General features: G+C 47.4%; 1 protein-coding gene across 2 annotated transcripts in view; it reads right to left on the bottom strand.

Annotated features, from left to right (window-relative positions):
• The window catches only part of ttbk1a (tau tubulin kinase 1a), a 70,842-nt gene that overhangs the window by 38,248 nt on the left and 5,808 nt on the right, over positions 1 to 26,786 (bottom strand). For both annotated transcript variants that reach the window (XM_037534252.1, XM_037534253.1), the window contains exons 2-13: positions 19,323 to 19,475; positions 18,192 to 18,339; positions 14,457 to 14,530; positions 10,739 to 10,879; positions 7,959 to 8,063; positions 5,036 to 5,101; positions 4,680 to 4,772; positions 4,214 to 4,339; positions 3,430 to 3,578; positions 2,562 to 2,757; positions 2,300 to 2,397; positions 1,563 to 2,094 (exon numbers count right to left, since the gene is read on the bottom strand). In XM_037534252.1, coding sequence (XP_037390149.1) covers positions 1,563 to 2,094; positions 2,300 to 2,397; positions 2,562 to 2,757; positions 3,430 to 3,578; positions 4,214 to 4,339; positions 4,680 to 4,772; positions 5,036 to 5,101; positions 7,959 to 8,063; positions 10,739 to 10,879; positions 14,457 to 14,530; positions 18,192 to 18,339; positions 19,323 to 19,391 — 1,797 coding nt within the window. In that variant the 5' untranslated portion in view covers positions 19,392 to 19,475. The remainder of the gene's footprint in view (positions 1 to 1,562; positions 2,095 to 2,299; positions 2,398 to 2,561; positions 2,758 to 3,429; positions 3,579 to 4,213; positions 4,340 to 4,679; positions 4,773 to 5,035; positions 5,102 to 7,958; positions 8,064 to 10,738; positions 10,880 to 14,456; positions 14,531 to 18,191; positions 18,340 to 19,322; positions 19,476 to 26,786) is intronic.

Here is a 26,786-nt window from a genome sequence, read left to right as displayed (position 1 = left end):
TGCTGAACGACAGAGCTGAACGACAGAGCTGAACGTCAGTGCTGAACGTCAGAGCTGAACGTCAGTGCTGAACGTCAGAGCTGAACGTCAGTGCTGAACGTCAGAGATGAACGTCAGTGCTGAACGTCAGTGCTGAACGTCAGTGCTGAACGTCAGAGCTGAACGTCAGTGCTGAACGTCAGAGCTGAACGTCAGAGCTGAACGTCAGTGCTGAACGTCAGAGCTGAACGACAGAGCTGAACGTCAGTGCTCAACGTCAGTGCTGAACGTCAGTGCTGAACGTCAGAGCTGAACGTCAGAGCTGAACGTCAGTGCTGAACGTCAGTTTTGAACGTCAGAGCTGAACGTCAGTGTTGAACGTCAGTTTTGAACGTCAGTGCTGAACGTCAGTGCTGAACGTCAGAGCTGAACGTCAGTGCTGAACGTCAGTGCTGAACGTCAGTTTTGAACGTCAGAGCTGAACGTCAGTGCTGAACGTCAGAGCTGAACGTCAGTGCTGAACGTCAGAGCTGAACGACAGAGCTGAACGACAGAACTGAACGACAGAGCTGAACGTCAGAGCTGAACGTCAGTGCTGAACGTCAGAGATGAACGTCAGTGCTGAACGACAGAGCTGAACGACAGAACTGAACGACAGAGCTGAACGTCAGAGCTGAACGTCAGTGCTGAACGTCAGTTTTGAACGTCAGAGCTGAACGTCAGTGCTGAACGTCAGTTTTGATTGTCAGAGCTGAACGTCAGTGCTGAACGTCAGAGCTAAACGTCAGAGCTGAACGTCAGAGCTGAACGACAGAGCTGAACGTCAGTGCTCAACATCAGTGCTGAACGACAGAGCTGAACGACAGAGCTGAACGTCAGTGCTGAACGTCAGTGCTCAACGTCAGTGCTGAACGACAGAGCTGAACGACAGAGCTGAACGTCAGGGCTGAACGTCACGGCTGAACGTCAGGGCTGAACGTCAGAGCTGAACGTCAGGGCTGAACGTCAGTGCTGAACGTCAGAGCTGAACGTCAGAGCTGAACCTCAGTGCTGAACGTCAGAGCTGAACGTCAGAGCTGAACGTCAGTGCTGAATGAAGCTGAGTTTGTGCTGAACCAGCAGACACAGATCAGGTGATCATGTGATTTACAACCGATTGACAGAAGCAGAAAGAAGTGACCAGCAGAGCCCTGACCTGCCACACTGACTGTAAAGGGCCCATATCTTATATTTCTCTCATTTTTACACTGCTGTAGGCTGAATGGGTGGGGCTAATGTGCTTAGTGCTGAATGGGCAGGGCTCAACTGCTGTAGGCTGAATGGGTGGGGCTAAACTGCTGTAGGCTGAATGGGTGGGGCTCGACTGCTGTAGGCTGAATGGGTGGGGCTAAACTGCTGTAGGCTGAATGGGTGGGGCTAAACTGCTGTGGGTCGAATGGGTGGGGCTAAACTGCTGTAGGTCAAATGGGTGGGGCTAAACTGCTGTAGGTCGAATGGGTGGGGCTAAACTGCTGTAGGTCGAATGGGTGGGGACATGAAGGAAACCCAGAGCTCCGTCCAGCAGGTGAGTGATGTTCTCGTACCTGTCTGTGAGGTCCCATGGGTTCCGACTCTCTTCTTCTCGCTCGGCCGGATGGTAGGGAGTGGCACGGTGACTGAGCCGGACTGTCAGCTGATGTGGACTGGCCCCGCCCACTCCTCCTGGATGCTTCCCCCTCAGTCAGACGCGTGTTCCGATCTCCCGGACTCAGTTTAGGCCGGACCGCCTGGTCCCCCGCCCTATGTCTCCGCCGCTCCTCGCCCTCCTCCAGGGGGCGTAGTTCCTCCGGTTCCTCATCCGTGGTGCCGGAGGTGGTCGGCTCTGCGCCTGGGCGAAGCTGGAAGTCCCTTAGCTCCGCCTCTTTGTCAATGATGACCCACTCCTTGCTGTCGAAGTCCTCCTCCTCGGCGAGCGGTACGGAACGGATGAAGGCGTTACTGTGGGCTTCCGGGTCCACTGACGCTGAGGCCTCGTTACGGCCACGGTCACCACGGCAACCGTCTATGGACAGCATCTGGGCAGGCTGGGAGGAGTAGAGGTGACGAGATGGAGAACCGAGCATGTCCATCCTGGACCTGCAGAACAAAACAACACAACCTGCAGATACAGACTGGACGCTGAGTAAGAAGGTGCTGATATTAAAGTTTATTAGCTAATATTAAAGGACAACTTCAGCAAAAACTTGAATTTCTCTCTTACTACAAAACAGACTGATCTATCACTTCAACACTGAAGGCTAGTGTGTGTGTGTGCCCCAGGAGAATCCTCCTCATTCCTTACCTGAGAGAGCGCACCTGTGCACTGGGAGACTCCGCCCCTCCTCCGCCCCTCTGCGGTGATACAGGACACACCCCCCGGTTACCCTCTTCCTCCTGACCCTGACAATTAAGAATTAAGATTTTAAAATGACTGAGAAATCTGTATAATATCAAAATCTAACCGTAAGCTCATCCAGAATAAAATCCTAATGAAATTAACATCACTAATGTCCTCATAAATGAATATAATGACCACAGTGATCAATCAGAGTTTATCGGCTCACTTTGCTCAGGCTGATCCTGAGTTTGTTGCGGTTAAAGTCGGTGTCCTCCCAGCCGTCTCCATCAGGGGGCGCCGGGGCGCTCTCCGGCCGCCCAGCAGGGGGAGCATTCTCCTGGTCGCTCAGGTGCTCGTCCTGAAGAACGTCGTCAGTGTTCTCTCTCTGAAGGTCACCCGGGACAGGGGTCATATTTAACACCCTACAGAGAGAAACATCAAAGAGAAACATCAAAGACATCACAGGAAAATGTACGAGAAATATGGCCTGGCGGTGCGTTTGTGACTGCAGCGTTAGTTCACCAGCGTGTCTCTAAAACGAGTGTCTAAACGTCATTAGCGATCATCAGCTAACTAGCTAACGCTGGTTAGGCGCCAGGGTTGTTCTAGCTAACGGCTGTAGCTCGCTAGCTATGTGGGGTAATATTAGTGCTAGGCTAACGCTACCTGTAGCTAAAGTTATGACTGTTCCACAGTGACGTGGTGCAGGAAAACAGAGCTAAATGCCCGTTTTTGTGCCCTTTTCAGTATAAAGTGGTGTTTTTATTCTCCTTTCTTTGGATTTATTAACTATTTTTAGAGTTTACTCATCGTGACAGTTCAGGTGATGATGGCTCGTCATAACTAGCATTAAACAGAGGCTTTAGTGGAACAGGGCAGATGTGGCTGAAGGTCGTCACGGCGGCTCTTTAAAGCTCATTTCAGTCTCAGAGGCAGTTAAAAGCTTTTAAATGAATAGTTTAATAAACATTGGGTGAGCTTTGCCTGCACCAGCTGAGGAAAGTCCCCACCTGCTCAGCTTCCATCAGACCCTCACAGCAGCAGTAATGAAGCCCTGCCAGACTTGAATCCGCGGGGGGTGTTTCGTGTCTTACCCGACCATCGCCGCAGTCGGCCGTGTGTGCTGTTGCGTAGCGCTGTTGGACGTCAGCATGGTGTCTGTTCCTGTTTTCTCCCAGTCATAGAGTTCGTTCTCAGTGATGATTCGCTCCTTCATACTGTTCTCAAACACCGACATCAGCAGCTACAACACACACAAACAGCCCAATGTTACACAGCACAGCGTTATGCAGCACAGCGTTACACTGCACAGCATAACAGAGGACAGCGTTACACAGCACATCATTACACAGCACAGCGTTACACTGCACAGCATAATGCAGCACAGTGTTACACAGCACAGCGTTACACAGCACATCATTACACAGCACAGCGTTACACTGCACAGCATAATGCAGCACAGTGTTACACAGCACAGCGTTATGCAGCACAGCGTTACACAGCACAGCGTTATGCAGCACAGTGTTACACAGCACAGCGTTACACTGCACAGCATAATGCAGCACCGTGTTACACAGCACAGCGTTATGCAGCACAGCGTTACACTGCACAGCATAACAGAGGACAGCGTTACACAGCACAGCGTTACACAGCACAGCGTTACACTGCACAACATTACACAGCACAGCGTTACACTGCACAGCATAATGCAGCACAGTGTTACACAGCACCATGTTACACAGCACAGCGTTATGCAGCACAGCGTTACACAGCACCGTGTTACACAGCACAGCGTTATGCAGCACAACGTTACACTGCACAGAGTTACGCAGCACAGAGTTACGCAGCACAGCATTACAGAGCAATGTTATGGTGTACCTGGTAGTCAGGCTTGGTGTAGTAGTCCAGTGCCAGCACATGGTCCAGGAAGATGTGGAATTCTGAAGGCATGTGCTTCAGCAGCATCCTGTGGTCATAGCGCTCTTTAACCTGACCGACCTGCTCCTGCACACACAACACAGAGCAGTTGTCTGTCATACACACTAATGTGTGATCAGTCTCATTCAACACAGCTTTCTGACGGAAACTCTACGGTTAGCCCGCTGAGCCGTTTCTCGTTCTCAGTCATATAGAAAACGACTAGAGACGACACAACTGCAGTTTTCCTCCCAGTACCCGTTAGAGGGGGGCGTACGCGCGAGAAATCATGATAAAACTGCCTTACACAAACATTCGCATATATACAGAAGACCTGGAAGAATCAGAAGGGGTGATGTTGGTGAAGCACTGCGCTCGTCAGTGCAGAGTCAGAACCTCACAGGATTCGCTCTCAGCGCCGCAGTACCTTGTCTTTAATCTTTCTCCAGGGCAGCTGACCAACAGCAAACTCCACCAGCATGTAGAAGAGTGACCACAGGTCATCATGGCGGCCCATTTCCTGACCGGAGGAAACAAACACTGCTGAGGTTTGACAGGTTGTGTCAGGTTCACTGTCTGTGTGTGTCTGTGGCAAAGCAAACACATTCTCTACAGAGACATGTCCACACAGCTTAATACACAGTTACTGTTTATCTGCTGAAACTGAAACTGAGAAACACTACAAAAGCTTAACAAAGTGTGTGTGTGTGTTTGTATGTGCATATGTGTGTGTGTGTGTGTGTTTGTGCGTGTGTGTGTAACATTATCTCATCCATTGCTCACTTTGTTTTTGTGGGCGTTCACTGATGCGTACCGGACAGTCCCACGGAAACCAGCTACAGTTCTGGGCTGAAACACAAAAATATAAGCAAAAATCAAAGATCACAATTAAGCATCTACTAACTGACCTCTACAGGCTCCGCCCACAAGAGTGTCCTTTCACAGCTACTGTTGTGAAGCTGGACAAAGTTGCCCTTACCTAAACAGAGTCTTTCAGAGCGCTTTGCTTTAAAAATGACATGAATGATGAATTGCAGCTAAAATAACGTTATGCATGGTGTTCCCCAGGGTTCAGTCCTGGGCCCACTGACTTTGATCTAATCCACACTACACTCTTAAAAGGTCTGCCAGAGTGTTCTCTGAGTGATGCTATAGAAGAACCACTTTGGGTTCTCTAAAGAACCAAAGAAAGAGATCTGTGAGCATGAAGTGTGGGTATATACGGCATTATGGCTGTGCGGTTAGCCGTTAGCCATGTAGGCTACAACATTATCATAGCTAGCTGGTAAACTCATTCAGATGTTTATCACTGAAAACTTTGATAACACCACAAATAAACTCTGCCGGATCGGTCAATGTGACCTTTCACCCTGTGTTATATTTGTGGGCGGAGCTTAGAGAGATCGATTCCCAACTGAATTAGGAGGATTCAGTAGATCGAGAGGGAGAGAGTTTCCAGTCAAGTGTCAGAACAAAGTGATGGAACGGAAAATAATGTAAAAGTTCGTATAACTGAGCTAGAACAGAAGATCAAAGGCACGTAGAACAGAAGATCAAAGGCATGTAGAACAGAAGATCAAAGGCATGTAGAACAGAAGATCAAAGGCATGTAGAACAGAAGAACATAGGTGGATATGGTGAAACTCACTATGACCCTCTGCCCGTACAGTAGGGGGCAGTGTTTGCGGAGGCAGGCGGGGGGGCATGCACGTCTGAAATCAAAACTCCAAAAAACACTGAAACACAAAAAAAATACACAAAAATAATAAAAATCATGAGAAATAATTACAAACCCCAAAACATGCCATGTATAAAAGGTGAAGGAGGAGAGAAAATGAGCTGTAAAACGTGTTTATCTGGTCACGAATACAACACTAATATCAGAACTCAGTGTGTGTGTGTCAGTGTGCTGCCTCTCCGCACTATTAACTGTAGATGATCATCAAACCGCTTCTCTAATCAATACGGCAATGCGTTAAATCAGCTGCCGATGAATGTGATGAATCCGCGTGAAGCTGAAATCTTCACTGAATTTCTGTTCATTTTCATTTATTTGAATAAAGTGTTTTGACTTAACTGGCAAAACGTTACAGCCCTAATTAGGTCCCTGAGACACTGACGCTACATCTCAGTGCTGAACAGCTCAAACTTCATATGTGGTACATGTGTTAACTGAAACCTTATCAGATGTGAATTATATGCTTTGTTCTCAATTTAACAATAAACTCAGATATGATTTTTGCCAAATGCCAGTACGTGAAAGATCTGATGTCCTTTACTGAGGAGAACCAAATTTACTCCAACGCAGTAAAAAATTCTCACATTTTCAGAAAGCAAAAGAAAAAGGTTCATTTCTGCATTAGCGTTAAATCAGAGGTCACTGACGACGTATTAAAGTCTCTGTACCTAAGAAACGAATGAGGACTCAAGACTAAACTTTATACACAATAGAGAATGTTCTCTGTACTGGAGCCCAGGTGGGGGAATGAACTCCCACTGGCTGTCTGAACAGCAGCGTCTCTCGAGGTCTTCAAACGCAGACTGAAGACCGTCTCTTTACACAGCACTTAAACCAGCAGTGTACTTCACTGTGTATTGTAGTTTATTGTATTGTAGTTTATTGTTACTGTCGTTTGTTATTGTAGTTTATTGTTACTGTAGTTTGTTATTGTAGTTTATTGTACTGTAGTTTATTGTTATTGTAGTTTATTGTAATTTATTGTACTGTAGTTTATTGTTATTGTAGTTTATTGTACTGTAGTTTATTGTTACTGTAGTTTGTTATTGTAGTTTATTGTACTGTAGTTTATTGTTATTGTAGTTTATTGTAATTGTAGTTTATTGTACTGTAGTTTATTGTTATTGTAGTTTATTGTACTGTAGTTTATTGTACTATAGTTTATTGTTATTGTAGTTTATTGTATTTGTAGTTTATTGTACTGTAGTTTATTGTTATTGTAGTTTATTGTTATTCTATTGCATTGAATGGCTCAGAGTTCTGAGTTCAGCTCTGCTCCTTCTCTCTCTGTATCAGTGACTGTGTTTCTATTAGTATCTGAGCTCAGGACCGTCTTTCTCTCTCTAACCTGCTGGTAACTAGTAGAGAGACTTTCTCTAGACAGACTGAGCTCTTCCTGTAAGTCGCTCTGGATCAGAGCGTCTGCTAAAGGCTGGAAATGGAAATATCATATTCAGAATCACAGAACTAACCACCACTAACACAGAACCCTCCACAGAAAACCCACTGTGAAGGTCAGAGAGGGTCAGCAAACACGCTGACCTACCGTAATACTACTGCAGTACAGAGAGAGAGAGAGAGAGAGAGAGAGAGAGAGAGAGAGAGAGAGAGAGAGAGAGAGAGAGAGAGGGAGAGAGAGAGGGAGAGAGAGAGGGAGAGAGAGAGAGGGAGAGAGAGAGAGGGAGAGAGAGAGAGAGAGAGAGAGAGAGAGAGAGAGATGGAGAGAGAGGGAGAGAGAGAGGGAGAGAGAGAGAGAGAGAGAGAGAGAGAGAGAGGGAGAGAGAGAGGGAGAGAGAGAGAGGGAGAGAGAGAGGGAGAGAGAGAGAGAGATAGAGAGAGACTCCACCACGTCAGAGTTAGAGGAAACTCCTAAGACTGAAACTGACGGAAAGCAATACTCAGCCTTTCAGACCATTCTGCCTTACGGTCAGTGATGTCTTGACCGCTGAAGTGGACAGAGTAACGTACCGGTCGCACTTCTCCGTTGGTGTTGGTGTACTGTCGCGCAAGCCCGAAGTCCAGCATGTAGCACTTCCTGCAGGTGGACGGAAGTCTCCCCATGGCGAAATTAGACTGAAACAAACAGAGATTCATATCAGCTTTCAGACCTTACAGCACAGGAGCCGTGTGACAGACACACCCCCGACATCGGGTCAGTCTCCATGACGACTCCAGGCCTGAGTTTAGTTCAGTACCTACTCCAGAATAACGGCTCCTCCCTTCATGACCTCATCACTAACTCCAGATCAGAAAACAGCACCACACAAACATCCGAACCAGACTAAACTTCCTGAATCCCAGCAGGGTCCTAAATTTAGGATGTACCCCAGCAGGGTCCTGACTTTAGGATGAATCCCAGCAGGGTCCTGACTTTAGGATGAATCCCAGCAGGGTCCTAAATTTAGGATGAACCCCAGCAGGGTCCTAACTTTAGGATGAATCCCAGCAGGGTCCTGACTTTAGGATGAACCCCAGCAGGGTCCTAAATTTAGGATGAACCCCAGCAGGGTCCTGACTTTAGGATGAACCCCAGCAGGGTCCTGACTTTAGGATGAACCCCAGCAGGGTCCTGACTTTAGGATGAACCCCAGCAGGGTCCTGACTTTAGGATGAATCCCAGCAGGGTCCTAACTTTAGGATGAATCCCAGCAGGGTCCTGACTTTAGGATGAACCCCAGCAGGGTCCTAAATTTAGGATGAACCCCAGCAGGGTCCTGACTTTAGGATGAACCCCAGCAGGGTCCTGACTTTAGGATGAACCCCAGCAGGGTCCTGACTTTAGGATGAACCCCAGCAGGGTCCTGACTTTAGGATGAACCCCAGCAGGGTCCTGACTTTAGGATGAACCCCAGCAGGGTCCTGACTTTAGGATGAACCCCAGCAGGGTCCTGACTTTAGGATGAACCCCAGCAGGGTCCTGACTTTAGGATGAACCCCAGCAGGGTCCTGACTTTAGGATGAATCCCAGCAGGATCCTGACTTTAGGATGAATCCCAGCAGGGTCCTAAATTTAGGATGAACCCCAGCAGGGTCCTGACTTTAGGATGAATCCCAGCAGGGTCCTGACTTTAGGATGAACCCCAGCAGGGTCCTGACTTTAGGATGAACCCCAGCAGGGTCCTGACTTTAGGATGAACCCCAGCAGGGTCCTGACTTTAGGATGAACCCCAGCAGGGTCCTGACTTTAGGATGAACCCCAGCAGGGTCCTGACTTTAGGATGAACCCCAGCAGGGTCCTGACTTTAGGATGAACCCCAGCAGGGTCCTGACTTTAGGATGAATCCCAGCAGGATCCTGACTTTAGGATGAATCCCAGCAGGGTCCTAAATTTAGGATGAACCCCAGCAGGGTCCTGACTTTAGGATGAATCCCAGCAGGGTCCTGACTTTAGGATGAACCCCAGCAGGGTCCTGACTTTAGGATGAACCCCAGCAGGGTCCTGACTTTAGGATGAACCCCAGCAGGGTCCTGACTTTAGGATGAACCCCAGCAGGGTCCTGACTTTAGGATGAACCCCAGCAGGGTCCTGACTTTAGGATGAATCCCAGCAGGGTCCTGACTTTAGGATGAACCCCAGCAGAGTCCTGACTTTAGGATGAACCCCAGCAGGGTCCTGACTTTAGGATGAACCCCAGCAGGGTCCTGACTTTAGGATGAATGCCAGCAGGGTCCTGACTTTAGGATGAATCCCAGCACGGTCCTGACTTTAGGATGAACCCCAGCAGGGTCCTAACTTTAGGATGAACCCCAGCAGGGTCCTGACTTTAGGATGAACCCCAGCAGCGTCCTGACTTTAGGATGAATCCCAGCAGGGTCCTAAATTTAGGATGAACCCCAGCAGGGTCCTAACTTTAGGATGAACCCCAGCAGGGTCCTGACTTTAGGATGAATCCCAGCAGGGTCCTGACTTTAGGATGAACCCCAGCAGGGTCCTGACTTTAGGATGAATCCCAGCAGGGTCCTGACTTTAGGATGAATCCCAGCAGGGTCCTGACTTTAGGATGAATCCCAGCAGGGTCCTGACTTCAGTTTACAGTGTACCGGTTTGATGTGTCTGTGCAGGTGTGTGTGTTGTGTACAGGTGTCTCTGTGCAGGTGTGTGTTGTGTACAGGTGTCTCTGTGCAGGTGTGTGTGTTGTGTACCGGTTTGATGTCTCTGTGCAGGTGTGTGTGTTGTGTATGTGTACCGGTTTGATGTCTCTGTGCAGGTGTGTGTGTTGTGTACCGGTTTGATGTCTCTGTGCAGGTGTGCGTGTTGCGTACCGGTTTGATGTCTCTGTGCAGGTGTGTGTTGTGTACAGGTGTCTCTGTGCAGGTGTGTGTGTTGTGTACAGGTTTGATGTCTCTGTGCAGGTGTGTGTGTTGTGTACAGGTGTCTCTGTGCAGGTGTGTGTTGCGTACCAGTTTGATGTCTCTGTGCAGGTGTGTGTGTTGTGTACAGGTGTCTCTGTGCAGGTGTGTGTTGTGTACCGGTTTGATGTCTCTGTGCAGGTGTGTGTGTTGCGTACAGGTGTCTCTGTGCAGGTGTGTGTGTTGCGTACCGGTTTGATGTCTCGGTGCAGGTGTGTGTGTTGTGTACAGGTGTCTCTGTGCAGGTGTGTGTTGCGTACCGGTTTGATGTCTCGGTGCAGGTGTGTGTGTTGTGTACAGGTGTCTCTGTGCAGGTGTGTGTTGTGTACCGGTTTGATGTCTCTGTGCAGGTGTGTGTTGTGTACAGGTGTCTCTGTGCAGGTGTGTGTGTTGTGTACCGGTTTGATGTCTCTGTGCAGGAAGCCCACTGAGTGAATGGCTTCGATGGCCTCCAGGATCTGCTTGCCCAGTCTCAGAGTGGTACTCATGGTGAAGGTTCCTCGAGGCTGACTCCGCCTCAGATCCGCCAGGTTACGACCCTGTTACACACACACACACACACACACACACACACACACACACACACACACACACACACACACACACACACACACACAAAATACATTGAGACTTAATTTCAACTTCACTTCTAAGGTTGACACTGACACAAAAATTTAGATATGCGGTTTTAATATTACTGCATCTTATTAACAATTTATTTGTTTGTATAAAACTTTATTTCCTGCAGTGGGGGACATAACGAAGTACATCACTACTGCACTTAAACACTTAAACAATTGTCGGAGATTTTAATATCCACATCGACAACCCTCACGACACACTAAGTAAGGCATTCATATCTATCATAGACTCTATGGGATTCACCCAAATTATAAATGGGCCCACACACCACCTGAACCACACTCTAGACTTAATACTGACCATTGGTGTGGACATAGATAACTTAGCCATTCTCCCCCAGAGCCCAGCCGTCTCAGACCATTACTTAATCTCATACAAAATCCAGTTTAGTGGTAATATGCGCTCATCACCATGTTATCAGGTTAAGAGGACTATAACTTCCTCCACAGCTGGCAGCTTTATCAGAAACCTCCCGCAGTTATCAACTTCAGTCAGCTGTCCATCCGATCCTACTGAGTTAGATACTATGACCAAATTCCTAGAGGATACTCTTCGATCTACGTTAGACAGTGTAGCTCCATTAAAAAGCAAAATAGTACGGCAGAAAAAACTCGCCCCGTGGTATAATGATCACACTCGAGCTTTAAAACAGACGGCCAGGCAACTAGAGCGAAAATGGCGTCTGACTAAACTAGAAGTGTTCCAGTCCGCCTGGAAGGAGAGCCTTATAGACTATAGAAGAACTCTGACTGCAGCTCAGCCTGTCCCTCCTCTCATAGACAACAATAAGAACAATCCCAGATTACTATTTAGCACAATTTCTAAACTGACAGAGAACAAAAGAGTCACTGAACCCCAGATGCCATCAGCCTATAGCAGCAATGATTTTATGAATTTCTTTAGTGATAAAATCAAAAAAATTAGACAGAAAATTCTGAACACACAGTTAAATTCCACAAACATGCTGGCTTATAAATCCAGTCTAGACCCTGAGAATATTAGAGTCACTGCAGAGGCTGGAATCGTTTACATTACTCCAAGAAAATGAACTAATCAAAATAGTCTCTTCTGCAAAACCATCAACCTGTATTCTGGACCCGATCCCTGCAGGTCTACTCAAGGAAATCTTACCAGAAATAACTAAGCCTATTCTGTCAATAATAAACTCCTCTCTTAGCCTCGGATATATCCCAAAAACTTTTAAACTTGCAGTAATTAGACCGCTGATTAAGAAAGCGAACCTCGATCCCTGTGAACTATCAAATTATAGACCCATCTCAAATCTCCCCTTCATATCTAAGATCCTGGAAAAAGTGGTAGCAAAACAATTAAGCCCTTATTTGCATAGGAATAATCTACACGAAAAATTTCAGTCTGGTTTTAGGCCACATCATAGTACAGAAACAGCATTAGTAAAAATTATAAATGATCTTCTATTATTCACGGACCAAGGAAATGTGTCGTTGTTAGTCCTCCTTGACCTTAGTGCAGCATTCGACAGAAAACCTTGTAGGGGTAACAGGAACAGCTCTTTCCTGGTTCAGGTCCTACCTCACTGATCGCTATCAGTTTGTTAATGTAAAGGGTGAATCATCTGTTCGTGCAAAAGTAATGTATGGTGTTCCACAAGGCTCTGTTTTAGTACCTATATTACTCACAATATATATGCTACCATTAGGCACCATTATCAGTAAACACGGCATAAATTTCCACTGCTATGCCGATGACACCCAGTTATATATATCAAGTAAACCGGATGATAAAATTAAACTTGGCAAGATTGAGGACTGTATAAAAGACATAAAAGACTGGATGTCGAGTAACTTTCTGCTACTTAACTCAGATAAAACAGAGGTCCTGCTTCTTGGTTCAAAATTAGCCAGACACAGACACAGACTGTCTAACTCAACACTAAAACTTAACAATCTCTCAGTTTCATCGAGCCTATCTGTTAAAAATCTTGGTGTCATGATAGACGCTGATCTCTCCTTCGACACACATATATCTAATATCACTAGAACAGCCGTCCTGCATCTCCGCAATATCGCTAAATTAAGAAATGCGTGATCTCTACAGGAAGCAGAAAAGCTAGTTCATGCTTTTATCACTTCAAGGCTAGATTATTGTAATGTCCTGCTGTCTGGACGTCCCAGCAAAAGCCTCAACAAGCTTCAGCTGGTCCAGAACGCTGCAGCCAGAGTCTCACAAGAACTAGGAAGTTTGACCAGGTCAGCCCAGTTTTATCAGCCCTGCACTGGTTACCAGTTAAACTTCACACTGATTATAAAATCCTATTACTGACCTATAAAGGTCTAAACGGACTCGCCCCTCAGTACCTGAGTGACCTTCTCTCCCACTATGAACCATCACGCCTATTTAGATCACAAGGTGCTGCTCACTGCTGGTACCTCGAACTAATAAAGCTCCATCAGGGGGGAGAGCTTCTCATACAGAGCCCCCCAGCTCTGGAATAATCTTCCTGCCAATGTTCGGGACTCAGACTCAGCCTCAGTCTTTACGTCTAGGCTAAAAACTTATTTGTACAGTCAAGCATTTGGTGACTAGTCTTCCCTGTCAGGTCTAGACCTGCTGGAGTCTCTGCTGCTCTGTTTTACTGTAATCTGTGGTCAGCCACTCTTTACAGAACTGACTCTGTTTTTTTTTTCTTCTCCTTTCTCTGCCGAGCTGATCAGCTGCCCATCCTGTGCGTCTGATGCTGTTGCCTCTTCTGCCTTGATTGGTGCCGCTGCTCACCAGCCTTCTGGACCGGCTTGACCACCACTGAGCTTCTTGCTGTACAGCGCTGTGCAGTCCTCACCCTCAGATCTCTCTCTTTCTTTTCCCACTTTACTATAAAACTTCATACTAATAATGTTTGCTGTCCGGTGTCGACCAGAGGAGGATGGGTTCCCCTTCTGAGTCTTGGTTCCTCTCAAGGTTTCTTCCTCTTTTAGGGAGTTTTTCCTTGCCACCGTCGCCGCTGGCGACGCTCATGGGGGCTCGGACCCGGATTTTCTTTCTTCTTTTCTCTTCTCTCTGTAATACTGATTGTTCTGTAAAGCTGCTTTGTGACAACACCTGTTGTAAAAAGCGCCGTATAAATAAATTTTGCTTTTTGCTTTTGCACTACAATTTACAGTAAAACATTTCACTTTATCCTCCATATATTTCACTATATACACAATTTTCTGCAATTAAATCATTTTTTCACAAAATTTCCTTAAATATATCGAACCTATTGTAGTGCACCTTTCACTAACCCTTCCCTTAAATCCGGAATGACCAATCGTAGCTCAACTTTCAGAAGAGGGGAGGTGTTAAAATCACATATGACAGGAGTCTGGACGGCTAAGTGGACACCGGTGACCGTATCTTCCTTTCGAGCATCAAGGCTCTGATTTGGTATCACAGGTAGAGCCACTGTTGTCTGTGGGGCGGAACACGTGCAGTGTTATGAAGATGAAGCGTGTTTACCTGAAGCTGCATGACGACGTAGTTGAACTTATCGTTTCTTCCACAGCCGATAAACTTACACACGTGGTTTTTACCTGGAAAACAGACAGAATGGACACGTAAACCACACAGCACTGATTACACGTCCACACAGATTCCTTAACGACGATTATTAAGTTAAGTGATACTTTTTTGATCCCACAAATGGGGAAATTCCAGCTCCGCTTTTAACCCGTCCGTGAAGTGACACACCACACACACACTAGTGAACACACACACTAGGGGGCAGTGAGCACACTTGCCCAGAGCGGTGGGCAGCCCTATCCACAGCACCAGGGGAGCAGTTGGGGGTGAGGTGTCTTGCTCAAGGACTGTCGGCCCTGGGGATCAAACCGGCGACCTTCCGGTCACAGGGCCAGTTCCCTGACCTCCAGCCCATGACTGCCGTGGGGCTCGAACCCCATTAAAACTGTCATTAAAACTAATTATTCATCGGTCGTCATGTTCGTCTCTACCAACCCAGAGAGCAGCTTGATAAGGTCAGCGCCCCACTGGCCACCACTGCATACAAGCTCTCACTAGTTTTAATCTCCTCAAGCAGATTTTAAATGCACAGGGACTTTTATTCTAGAAACTAAACGTACACAAATTTTACAAACAACCGTTAGAAGAAAGTCAAGAGGCCTGGATTAAAATGACTCTATAGAAAGTGCCGTTGCTAAAGCGGCGCTGGATTAAAACAGTTTACTAATCTAATTTACAAAGTGCTACTAAAGAAGGAAGGGAGGAAAAATCGGTGAACTGGAAAATGAGCCATGATTAGTGGACTTTGGTCTAACACTCCGCTTAACCGCCACCTTAACTTTGCCATTCGCAGGCTGACAGGGGTCCTCTGTCCTCTGCCTATCAGAACGCAGGTGTGGTTAAAACGGTTAACAACGTGCACATTAATCTCACAACCACACAGAAGAGCTTCAGCTTTGGCCTCCTTCCCGTTTTCTGATAAAAGCTGCGGTTTGGGGTTATTTTTGGTGGTGAGAGCAGCTGAACGTCCTCACAGACACACAGCGGTCAGGCCGGAGTGTGTTCTCCCTCTGATGACCGTGAGCTGCATGACAGCACACTGTGTCTCCATCACATGACCGCAGTCACGTCTGCCTCATTACTGCCGCCTCACGCAGAACGTGCTGCCGATCTGAGCTCCACGTGTCTCAGCCGTGACTTTAAAGGGAAACCCCAACAGATTTCCCAGAATTCTTGCATAATCGTTCTGAGTGGTTCTCTGTTCTAGATAAACTAAGTTTACCGAGTCAGAGCTGCTCACAGTGGTGGTGATGGGAACCAGACGTCCCTCTAAAAGCTCCTACAGAAAGTTCCTACATGAACTGGTTCTGAATTCACTGCCTGATGACTGAGACGCTGTTTTATGAGAGTTTAGAGAACTCCATTCCACTGTATTATTATTATTATTATTATTATTATACATGACAAAACAATGTTTTTAAAGTAAATGTGGTTGTGAAAGGTGTTCCGTAAATATTATTATTATTAATATTTATTATAGCTGCTGTTTTAGATGGTGAGCGTATGAGAGCAAAGGAAACGATCTTTTAAACCTTTATTCTAGGACACTTCCTATGAAGCCTGTGTAATATATGTATTAATAGTAATAAATAACTCTTTGTAAGGTGGCAACAATGTTTTGTAAACTTGCTTATAAACTGTAATTAAAGTCTGTAATAATGTATGATAATTTATTCCTTGATGAACAATGTCACTGTCTATTATAAGCACCTCTAATACATATAAACAATGATAAAGATTTAAAATGATAAAGATTTAAAATGATAAAGATTTAAAATGATAAAGATTTAAAATGATAAAGATTTAAAATGCCGTCACTGAGCACTGAAAGCGAAGCGACTGAGAGTTTAGGTTATATTTGAGTGTTAAATGTGGTTCTGTTCATGTCTGTCAGTGTGTATTACACTAATACACTGTATATCTGTTAGTGTGGCAGGATGACCTGGAGAGCGTCCTGCACTGTGACCTGTTCACGTATTTTGGAAATATTTGGACACTCTTAATAAAGATGGTTCTACATGGGGTCTTTGGTAAAGAAAATGGTTCTATACAGAACCATAAACACACTGTGCATGGTTAAAGGGTTCTTTGCATCATGAAATCATTCTTCAGATTGATAGTGAATGTGCAGAGGTGTGGAGGTGTTGGGCTGTGAAGGTGTGGAGGTGTGGCGGTATGGAGCCGTGGAGGTGTGGAGCTGTGGAGGTGTAGAGGTGTGGAGGTGTGGAGGTGTGGAGGTGTGGAGGTGTAGAGGTGTGGAGCTGCAGAGCTGTGAAGGTTTGGAGCTGTCGAGGTGTGGAGCTGTAGAGGTGTGGAGCTGTAGAGGTGTAGAGTTGTGGAGCTGTAGAGGTGTAGAGTTGTGAAGGTGTGGAGCTGAGGAGGTGTCAAGGTGTGGAGGTGTAGAGGTGTGGAGGTGTGGAGGTGTAGAGGTGTGGAGCTGCAGAGCTGTGAAGGTTTGGAGCTGTCGAGGTGTGGAGCTGTAGAGGTGTGGAGCTGTAGAGGTGTAGAGTTGTGGAGCTGTAGAGGTGTAGAGTTGTGAAGGTGTGGAGCTGAGGAGGTGTCAAGGTGTGGAGGTGTAGAGGTGTAGAGGTGTGGAGCTGTAGAGGTGTAGATGTGTAGAGGTGTGGAGTTGTGGAGCTCAGGAGGTGTAGAGGTGTGGAGGTGTGGAGCTGTAGAGGTGTGGAGCTGTGAAGGTGTGGAGCTGTAGAGGTGTGGAGCTGTAGAGGTGTGGAGGTGTAGAGGTGTGGAGCTGTGGAGGTGTAGAGGTGTGGAGCTGTGGAGGTGTAGAGTTGTGGAGCTGAGGAGGTGTGGAGCTGTGAAGGTGTGGAGCTGAGGAGGTGTCAAGGTGTGGAGGTGTAGAGGTGTGGAGCTGTAGAGGTGTGGAGCTGTGGAGGTGTGGAGGTGTAGAGGTGTGGAGCTGTGGAGGTGTAGAGGTGTAGAGGTGTGGAGGTGTGGAGCTCAGGAGGTGTAGAGGTGTGGAGGTGTGGAGCTGTGGAGGTGTGGAGCTGTGAAGGTGTGGAGCTGTAGAGGTGTGGAGCTGTGGAGGTGTAGAGGTGTGGAGGTGTGGAGCTGTAGAGGTGTAGAGTTGTGGAGCTGAGGAGGTGTGGAGCTGTGAAGGTGTGGAGCTGAGGTGGTGTCAAGGTGTGGAGGTGTAGAGGTGTGGAGCTGTAGAGGTGTGGAGCTGTGGAGGTGTGGAGCTGTGGAGGTGTGGAGGTCAGGAGGTGTAGAGGTGTGGAGGTGTGGAGCTGTAGAGGTGTGGAGCTGTGAAGGTGTGGAGCTGTAGAGGTGTAGAGGTGTGGAGGTGTAGAGCTGTGGAGGTGTAGAGCTGTGGAGGTGTAGAGCTGTGGAGGTGTGGAGCTGTAGAGGTGTGGAGCTGTGGAGCTATGGAGGTGTGGAGGTATGGAGGTGTAGAGGTGTAGAGTTGTGGAGCTGAGGAGGTGTGGAGCTGTGAAGGTGTCAAGGTGTGGAGGTGTAGAGGTGTAGAGGTGTGGAGCTGTGGAGGTGTAGAGGTGTGGAGCTGTGGAGGTGTAGAGCTGTGGAGCTGTGGAGGTGTAGAGCTGTGGAGGTGTGGACGTGTAGAGCTGTAGAGGTGTGGAGCTGTAGAGCTATGGAGGTGTGGAGGTGTGGAGCTGTGGAGCTATGGAGGTGTAGAGGTGCTGATGGATCTCCTACCCTGCAGCTTCTTCAGCACGGCCACCTCCATCTTCAGCACCTGTTTGGGCTGCTGGGCCGACTCCACCTTCAGCGCCACGTTCTCCCGGGTCAGCAGGTCCAGCGCCTCGTAAATCTCCCCGAAGCCCCCACCGCCGATCTTCTTCAGCTGGACGGCACACGGAGAAAACGGTCAGTCGCTCGGAGTCTACAGCGTGGGTGTGTCTGACGAGGAGGGACTTTTATTCTACAAAGTACTCCAGTACGATCACTCACACCCAGTCAGCCAATCAGTGATCAGCTGATGACGAGGCTAACGTAGCATGAAGCTAACTGCACTCCTGAGCATTCACTAACTCACACTCACTGACACACTCACACTCACTGACTGACACACTCACACACACACACTCACATGCTCTCACACGCTCACACACACTGACACACTTTCACACTCACTCACACCAGTGTGTCGGCTGAGTGGAGCTCTTCCTGTCTGTGATGCTTCCTGACAGGCGGCTCTCGGAGATCACGACCAAACGAGCCATGAAATCATCTCTTACGTAATCTACCGCTCAGCACCGCCGGCCCACTGCATCCCACGGCTCCCGACCGCACTCTCTCACGGAGGTCTTCACCTCCTCTGAGCCGAGCGCTGGACGCTCACAGCACTGCAGCTCCCTCTAACCTGCCCTTTCCACGGAATCTAGTACTTAAACAATTACCTGCAAATGGGAAGGCGTAGCTATGGTATCCCAGTTGGTTGCTAAGGTGTTCCTACGGTATGCCAGGTGGTTACTAAGTTGTTGCTATGTTATCCCATGTGGTTTTCAAGATGCTGCTAAGGTTTTGCTAGGGCTTTGCTCCCCATCCCAGGAGGAGACTGCTAAGGGCACTGCTATGGTATTGGGCGTTGCTATGGTATCCCAGGTGGTTGTTAATATGCTTGTCTTCAGTATGTGCTGGTAGGAGTGGGGATGTAATGTCTATGAGGGTCAGTGTGACAGATTTTCTCAGCATTCTTTTCTAATGGGGGAAACAATGTGTTTGATTGAACACTGTATGAAAACCACGCGCGCAGTCGGTCCCACGGTTCTCCTATGAACTTCGAAAACTGCAAGCTGTGAAAAAAGTCGAAAAAGCTGGACTCACCACTTTCCAGCGGTCCTTCACCATGCAGTTTGGGGGCAGGATGTCCTGCTGCTCCGAGCTGCCGTTCATGTTGCCGTTGTCCTGCAGCGCTGGCGCTAGACACTGCCAACCCGACAGCACGCGGGCTGCGCCCAGCTTAAACGACCCATTTATCTGCGGAGAACCGGCCACACGGCAACAGACACACACACAGAGAACCACACGTTAACACGGACACGCTCAACTGTACACGTCCTCAAAAATAAAGGTTCCTACATGGTTCTTGAGTCAGATGTCAGGTTCTATGACCCTTTACACTTGACGTTCTTCAAACTGTAGAAAGGTTCTTCACTCACAAATCTAATTTACAAAAAGGGTTATTTAAAGAACAACACCCTGCAAGGTCCTTTCAGGAACCAGAAGTGGTTCTTCCATGGCGTGGAACACTTTTTGTCACCTTTACTTTCCAGGGTGCTACAGAATTTACAGATTTGGGTGGGTTTGGGTGAGTTTCAGCAGTAAACAGATCCTGTGAGCTGAAAAATATCGGTTTGACAAACATTTTGTGCCTTTATCACGATGCTTTAACTCATGATGCTACGCTAGAACACCTGCTCTGCACCGAGTAACCGTGACATAATCACTTCATATCCATATTCATGTAATAACGCTATAAATACAGACTGCATCACCCGACGCAGATATCCAAGAGCCAGTTATCACTCCAGGCCCTCAGTGTTGCTCTGCGAGCCGTTAGCTGCGCTGAGAGCGTGAATGTAGTCCTGCTATTAACTGGCCCAAATACTCCCTGACCCAAATCCTTCTGGAGGAACAAACAGCGGCCAACAAGGGAACAGAGTGAAGAGGATGATGACGAAGCCACGTCGGCACAGAGATGATTCCAAAATGAAATGAACTGGGTTTATGGAGGTTTGAGAGTGTTTCTGCTGAGGGTGAACAGAGTGGTCATCTGATATATCCACTAGTTGGCGCTGTGAGCTTTTTAGTATAATCGTAAAAACAGAAGCAGCTTTAGTACAAACTTACTTCATTAGTGTGGAGGAACTACACAAACCCAGCTATCACGGCATGATCTCATAATGTGAGTGGACGCTCTATTTTGGACCATTAAATAGCAGTAAACGAATTAGGAGGATGTAATGGGAATTTTACGATGGTTTGAAAGAATTCCGCTCCATGAAATTACGTTTCAGTTACAGCATTCAGAAGACAATCACAGTTCGTTTGTGCTGATCACAGCATGAGGTCAACAAGAACAACATTCGCAGAATATTAATTAGTTACATAGCTTAAAATTAGGAATAAATGTAATATTGTAGGGGCTACTACTCGCGACTGGAGCGAATCCGCAACTCAATGGGGTCTAGCCATTTAAGAGACTCGGGGGGGGGGGCACTAGTTGGTTTTAGTTGAGTTGTTGTTTTGGAAGCGAGTTGTGAGTTTCGTTTTTGTCTCGTTGAATTAAAGTTTTCCCTCCGCGGGATTCTCCACTAACTTGAGCCTCCTTACTTCACGACCCGCTTCAATATCATGGAACCCGGTGTACAGAAGGTTTAGTTGGTAGGTTGTAAGTCCTGAAGAACATTTGAGACAAGGCGACAGGAGAAGCATCCTAACAATAAAAAATGTCCAAATAACGACAAAAAGTAGACTAAGTGTTAACTATAATAGAACAGGAGTACTGGGATTTATAACACCCTTACTAACCCTTACTAATGTTATAGCCACTCCTACGTACATCATGCTGTTAGCGAGGAACTAAGCTAGGCTAACAACTGCCTACTTTAACAGGAAGAGGCTGTTTGACTGAAATGCAAACCGGTTTGTCAACAATGTTGAAAGGGTGCTGCAACAAAAACACACCCACAGGAAACAAAGTGATGCACATGTTGACAAACATGCAAGCAAATATCGATTGCTAGCTAATAAACACTTATACTCTCATAGCTTTGATCTTTTAATAACTTTTAAAGACGGGATGTCGTAATTATTATAAATCCAGTGATGAAGGTTCATTGTGGTCATGGGTGAGGAGACTAGTTACTGGTTAATAACCAGCATTTAGCTTAATGAACAAAGGTTTGTTTGGTACTGGCGACCTGTCCAGGGTGTATCCTGCCTTCTGCCTGATGACTGCTGGGATAGGCTCCAGCACCCCCCGCGACCCTGACGGAGAAGCGGCTTAGAAAATGGATGGATGGATGGTTTGTTTGGTTGTCAGACTGATAAAAAACAGCTCATAAAAAAACAGTCCATGTATCTCTGTCGATTCCGAACAGCAAGATACTAACGAAATACTCAAGTAATCAACTAGTTCTTATTAATAATCAGGAAACCTCGAGTTCTAGCATCATCCTCGTTAGTATAGTGGACAGTATTCTCCAGCTGTCACACGGATGACCGGGGTTCGAGGCTTTGCCCTTCTGGGGGGGGGCAGTCGTGGGCTGGAAGTCAGGGAACCAGCCTTGCAATTGGAAGGTTGTTGGTTCGATCCCCAGAGGCGACAGTACGTGACTGAAGTGCCCTTGAGCAAGACACCAAACCCCCAACTGCTCCCCGGGCAAGTGTGTGTCTTCACTTGTGTGTGTGGTGTTTCACTGCATGGATGGGTTAAAGGCGGAGGTGAAATTTCCTGCATTGGCGTCGTTTTTAAAGGACGTCAGTGTCAGTGAAGAAGGTGCGTTTGCTCTGGACCTTTCTTACCTTCGTGAGCCCTGAACACTCACCGGTCCTCCGCTAGGAACTCAAAGACACACCTACACACTCTACACAGCTCCTTCTCAGAACGTTCTCACATTCATTCAAACAACAAAGCAGAACCCAAACCCATGCTCCGCCGCATGCAGTGCCAGCGTCTCAGAGACGGCATGCAGAGAAAAATTAGCTTAGCATCAGCGCTAGTCAACACATGCCAGCCCAGCGGAGCCCGACAGGCTCCATCGCAGCGCTTACAGTCGTCTACGGGGAATGAAGCACCGATGCGCTCTGGAACCAGAGAGTGACGCTGAAGCCCAGGCGCAGGGAGCGACTGCACGCTGTCGCGAACTCGTGTGCTACAATAGCTGAAGACTCCGTATTAGCGCAGAGACCTCACAGCTGGACTGGTGAATCTGCAGTGAAGCTACAATCTTCACCTGATTCACACCCACACGAGGTGGCAACACTGTGCAGTAATTATCCCACAAGGCTCATCATCGATTTAGGCTTTAAAAATCAGATTCCTCCAGCTCCCCTACATGATGACCCCAAACGCAGCGCGGTTACGTCCAGGCGGCTGCTGGCCGTCACTTTTCTTCCTGCACTAACGTCATGGCCTGATTGTGGAGAGAACAGACTCTGAGATAAGAGTGTTTTATCTAGTATGACGTGTGGTGAGATCCATCCTGGAGATGTAATATGGCCTTCATGTTCCACAGTCCCTCTTTTTCTGAGACAATTTCCTCAAATTTACAACCTTCATTACTCTGAAATCAACTCTCCAGCTGTCGCGTCTTAATCTTGAACTTCTATCAACAGGTGTGGAGACTCAGACAAGCTCCCTGTTACTGAGCTGTGCTGAAGAAGCGACTGTTCAAAGCTCAAAGTGCAGAGGCTCCTGCCAGAGTAACAAACAGGAAGCTACACTTTTCATTTCCTCTCATCTCTCCACAGTTCAGGCCTAGGCAGAGGAGTGGAAGGGCTGTGCTGTTAGCGTGTGGAAACATGAGCCTCCCTCCCTGCTGTAATCCACCCTCCTGTTAATCCTGCTGAAAGAGCCGCTTCAGCGCCGCTCGGCTAATTTTATCTGCCCTCACTCTGAGGGTCCGGCAGGATACGGTTACCATAGCAAAGGAAGGACGTCTAGCAGCAGAGAAACAGGACAGATGCAATCACCCCACACACTCCACAGTATGCTGATTATATAACTCACACACACCCCCCATACCCCTCAACACACTCCCCAGACCCCCAACATACCCCTCAACGTACTCTACATACCCCCAACATACCCCCCATACCCCTCAACACACTCCCCAGACCCCCAACATACCCCTCAACGTACTCTACATACCCCCAACATACCCCCCATACCCCTCAACACACTCCCCAGACCCCCAACATACCCCTCAACGTACTCTACATACCCCCAACATACCCTCCATACCCCTCAACACACTCCCCAGACACCCAACATACCCCTCAACGTACTCTACATACCCCCAACATACCCCCCATACCCCTCATGCATGAGTACACTTACACACTCCCCAGACCCCCAACATACCCCTCAACGTACCCCACATACACCACAACATACTCCCCATACCCCCTAATGTATCCCACGTACCCCTCAACATACGCTACATACCCCCCAACATACCCCACATACAGCACAACATACCCCTCAATTTATCTCTCAACATACTCTGCATACCCCTCACCATACTCCACATACCCCTCACCATACTCAACAATATACTGTTTAAGTAACTCAGACTCATCATACTCCACTTACCCCTCCATATACCCCCCCACATACTCCACGTACCCCCAACATACCCCACCTACCCCTCAACATACTGCTTATATAACTCACATACCCCCAACATACTCCACATACACCACAACATACTCTATATACCCCCCACATACTCCACGTACCCTCACCATACCCCACATACCCCTCAACAGACTGCACATCTGAATGTACTCCACATACCCCAAACGTATTCCCATATTTCCTGTTCACCCCCCATATTTCCATATTACTCCAAACATCACCCCACATCCACCGGATCACATTCCCATTTCATCCCACTGTATCCCCACACAATCCTCCCGTATGCTCTATTACTATACAGCGTATAGAAGCTAACAGGCTAACCATCTTGCAATTAGCTGCAAGCACGCGGTGGATGCGGGGGTTGGGGTGGTCGGTGGGGTGGAGGGGGTCATTCGGGTTTCCTGGATCAATACAGCGGAAATCATCCAGTAAGTCCTACCAGGAGAGGGAAGCTGCAGCAGCCATAGTGCTCAAACGTTATAAGAGTGAAAGGTGCAGTCGCTAATGAGCTCTCACCATATTCATTAACCTTATGTCTCAAATATCACCAAATTAGTGGGCGAGAGAGCTCCTCAGACGGCCTACAAGCCAAAACAGAACAAGAGAGGACATTCATTACACCTCCTTCATATTCAGCAGACTTACACCTCCTTCATATTCAGCAGACTTACACCTCCTTCATTCAGTACACTTACACCTCCTTCACATTCAGCAGACTTACACCTCCTACACATTCAGCAGACTTACACCTCCTTCATATTCAGCAGACTTACACCTCCTTCATTCAGCACAGACTTACACCTCCTACACATTCAGTACACTTACACCTCCTTCATATTCAGCAGACTTACACCTCCTTCACATTCAGCAGACTTACACCTCCTACACATTCAGCAGACTTACACCTCCTTCATTCAGCACAGACTTACACCTCCTACACATTCAGTACACTTACACCTCCTTCATTCAGCACAGACTTACACCTCCTTCACATTCAGCACACTTACACCTCCTTCATTCAGTACACTTACACCTCCTTCACATTCAGCAGACTTACACCTCCTTCATTCAGCAGACTTACACCTCCTTCATTCAGCAGACTTACACCTCCTTCATATTCAGCACAGATTTACACCTCCATCACACTCAGCAGACTTACACCTCCTTCACATTCAGCACAGACGTACACCTCCTTCACACTCAGCAGACTTACACCTCCTTCATTCAGTACACTTACACCTCCTTCACATTCAGCAGACTTACACCTCCTTCATTCAGCACAGACTTACACCTCCTTCATTCAGTACACTTACACCTCCTTCACATTCAGCAGACTTACACCTCCTTCATTCAGTACACTTACACCTTCACATTCAGCAGACTTACACCTCCTTCATTCAGTACACTTACACCTCCTTCACATTCAGCAGACTTACACCTCCTTCACATTCAGCACAGACTTACACCTCCTTCATTCAGCACAGACTTACACCTCCTTCATTCAGCACAGACTTACACCTGCTTCACATTCAGCACAGACTTACACCTCCTTCGTTCAGCTCAGACTTACACCTCCTTCATTCACCACAGACTTACACCTCCTTCACATTCAGCACAGACTTACACCTCCTTCGTTCAGCACAGACTTACACCTCCTTCGTTCAGCACAGACTTACACCTCCTTCGTTCAGCTCAGACTTACACCTCTTTCATTCACCACAGACTTACACCTCCTTCACATTCAGCACAGACTTACACCTCCTTCACATTCAGCACAGACTTACACCTTCATTCAGCACAGACTTACACCTCCTTCATTCAGCACAGACTTACACCTCCTTCGTTCAGCACAGACTTACACCTCCTTCGTTCAGCTCAGACTTACACCTCCTTCATTCACCACAGACTTACACCTCCTTCACATTCTGCACAGACTTACACCTCCTTCACATTCAGCACAGACTTACACCTCCTTCACATTCAGCACAGACTTACACCTCCTTTGTTCAGCACAGACTTACACCTCCTTCGTTCAGCACAGACTTACACCTCCTTCATTCAGTACACTTACACCTCCTTCAATCAGCACAGACTTACACCTCCTTCATTCAGTACACTTACACCTCCTTCATTCAGTACACTTACACCTCCTTCACATTCAGCACACACACCTCCTTCATTCAGTATACTTACACCTCCTTCACATTCAGCAGACTTACACCTCCTTCATTCAGTACACTTACACCTCCTTCACATTCAGCACACACACCTCCTTCATTCAGCACAGACTTACACCTCCTTCACATTCAGCACACACTTACACCTCCTTCACATTCAGCACACACACCTCCTTCACATTCAGCACACACTTACACCTCCTTCACATTCAGCACACACTTACACCTCCTACATTCAGTACACTTACACCTCCTACATTCAGTACACTTACACCTCCTTCATTCAGCACAGACTTACACCTGCTTCACATTCAGCAGACTTACACCTCCTTCATTCAGCACAGACTTACACCTGCTTCACATTCAGCAGACTTACACCTCCTTCATTCAGCACAGACTTACACCTTCTTCATTCAGCACAGACTTACACCTGCTTCACATTCAGCAGACTTACACCTCCTTCATTCACCACAGACTTACACCTCCTTCACATTCAGCACAGACTTACACCTCCTTCACATTCAGCACAGACTTACACCTCCTTCACATTCAGCACAGACTTACACCTCCTTTGTTCAGCACAGATTTACACCTCCTTCGTTCAGCACAGACTTACACCTCCTTCATTCAGCACAGACTTACACCTCCTTCATTCAGTACACTTACACCTCCTTCAATCAGCACAGACTTACAACTCCTTCATTCAGTACACTTACACCTCCTTCATTCAGTACACTTACACCT

Source organism: Pygocentrus nattereri, chromosome 25, assembly GCF_015220715.1.
Source record: "Pygocentrus nattereri isolate fPygNat1 chromosome 25, fPygNat1.pri, whole genome shotgun sequence".
In the NCBI taxonomy this organism is placed as follows: Eukaryota; Metazoa; Chordata; class Actinopteri; order Characiformes; family Serrasalmidae; genus Pygocentrus; species Pygocentrus nattereri.
Note: the sequence above shows the minus strand (reverse complement) of the source record. Positions and strands in the feature narration are given on the sequence as shown.